Here is a 2,087-nt window from a genome sequence, read left to right as displayed (position 1 = left end):
ACCCCAGGGGTCTCATTTATAATGAGACCCCTGGGGTCTGGGAGTTGCGCACGGGAACTTTTATTTAAGATTTAAGTTTTTTTTTATTTCAAAGGTCCTCATGGCTCAGCAGCAGCAGCAGAAGCGAAAGCTGATGACAAAGTTGAATAAAAATCTAAGTCTGATTCTGAAGGTAAATTAAATATCTGACTGCGATCATTACACAGTGTGGCTCTAATTCCTCACTTCACCATCTGTGTCACAGTTTCACGTCTCCAAAATGAGCGTACACATGGGTCAGAGCTGTGAGGCACCGCACATTTTCATATAAAGTTTGGATTTTATAAACCACAACCTTGGAGTAAAAAGTGGCGTACGCAAGTTTCTGGGCTCAAATTGTGCGTACGCCAGTTTTATAAATCTGACCCCTGGTCATCTTGAAAACAGAGGATCTGAATCAGGGTGATCCAGTCTAAAGTTGCTTTGAAAAACTGCCATAAAAGTAAGACAGATTCCTTGATCCTGGAGAGCAAGGAACGGGATTTCCAAATCCAGACTACATTTTTTAACAAGTGATTCGTTTGAGTCAATCTGATTCAAGATGGCTGCCACAGAAAGCTGATCAAAGGTTAAAACTGCAGACAGTTTGGCAATGAGCTACAGTAGCTGAGGTCACCTTTGACCAGTTCTACTCTTAGATATATCACAAAACAACACAATACTTATTGTTCCAGGTTTGACCCAAACACCTGCAGCTTCATCACATGCCTAAAACATTAGAGCATTAAACATGGCGGGTGATAAGTTTTAATTGCATATTTACACTGTGTACAGGAGCAGTGAAACAGACCATCGTACCGTCTTTAGGCAGGTTGTGGATGACGTCCACAGCAGCCTGGAAGCGTCTCTGATGGTCCACTGCGGGTTCTGCCATGGCAGGGACCGGCATCGGTCTACCAGAACCTGCCGGGACATGGCAGAGACACAACAGGACCAATCAGAGCTGGACATCTGTGTGCAGCCTGTCCTTCACACAGTTTGTTAACAGTTGGTGGTTTTAAACAGGCTGACATTAGCAGTTAGCTGCTAGCATCCAACACAACACCGGAACCTCTCAGTCTCACCCAGTCGGCTGCTGGTCCTCCTCAGTCCGCCTTAAAACACCTCCACATTTATTCCTCGGCACGGACTCAAACTCTGACCGGTTTTACTTTGTATATGTTAGCTTATTCTGAGTGAACTGCGCTGACCTGAGCTACTAGATGTGTTTACACAGAGGAGTTCCGGGTCTCATCACGTGACAAGCAACTGGCCACGCCCTTTCAGGAAGTAATGTTGACCTTTTAATATCCCTTTTCTACTCCACGCGCAGATTCAAGTTCCACATTAAGTTTAAAATACAATCATTCAGATAGCAGACCAGACATTTTATTAAAAATATTACATACCTTATACAGAATTCAAAACATGGGTTTAAGTGTAGTTTTTGTATGAATACCAACCAGCACATAAACGAGATGGCAGATAAACTGGCAAAGAAGGCAACTCAAAATCCCATTAATTTCATGGTATATACAAGTAAATCAGAAGCAAAGAGTATTGTTAAACACAAAATCAAGAAAGAGTGGCAGAAAAGGTGGGATGAAGAAAGAAGGGGAAGATGGTTTTATAGAATCAAAAAGACATTAGAAGAAATGAAAAGGGGGAGAAGAAGCAGGAAAGATTAATAACAAGATTAAGATTTGGACATACAGGACTCAATCATACTCTATTTAAAATAAAAAAACATGATACTGGGAAATGTATCCATTGTGGAAAGGATGAAACAATAGAACATGTGGTATTTGCTATTTGAATGTTGTAAAGAAGAGAGAAAATATATGAGGAAAGAATATGAAAAGAATAAAGAAAAAATGAACATAATAGACACTTTACAAAAGCATTTAGGGAGCAAATCAATACAAATTATAATAAGATTCATAAAAGCAAAATCGCTTAATAGCGTTGGAATATAAAGTTTGTATATAGCGGGTAAAATAAGTATTGAACATGTCCCCATTTTTCTCAGTAAATATATTACTAGAGGTGCTAATGACATGAAATTTTCA

At 39.8% G+C, this 2,087-nt stretch overlaps 1 protein-coding gene across 1 annotated transcript in view; it reads right to left on the bottom strand.

Moving 5' to 3' along the window:
• The window catches only part of acbd4 (acyl-CoA binding domain containing 4), a 21,706-nt gene extending 20,420 nt beyond the window's left edge, over positions 1–1,286 (bottom strand). Inside the window, exons 1-2 of the mRNA XM_014027171.1 lie at positions 1,104–1,286; positions 838–942 (exon numbers count right to left, since the gene is read on the bottom strand). Coding sequence (XP_013882625.1) covers positions 838–928 — 91 coding nt within the window. The 5' untranslated portion in view covers positions 929–942; positions 1,104–1,286. The remainder of the gene's footprint in view (positions 1–837; positions 943–1,103) is intronic.
• Between the last annotated feature and the right edge of the window lie 801 nt (positions 1,287–2,087).

The sequence above is a fragment of the Austrofundulus limnaeus genome, unplaced genomic scaffold, assembly GCF_001266775.1.
Source record: "Austrofundulus limnaeus strain Quisiro unplaced genomic scaffold, Austrofundulus_limnaeus-1.0 Scaffold620, whole genome shotgun sequence".
NCBI lineage: Eukaryota > Metazoa > Chordata > Actinopteri > Cyprinodontiformes > Rivulidae > Austrofundulus > Austrofundulus limnaeus.
Note: the sequence above shows the minus strand (reverse complement) of the source record. Positions and strands in the feature narration are given on the sequence as shown.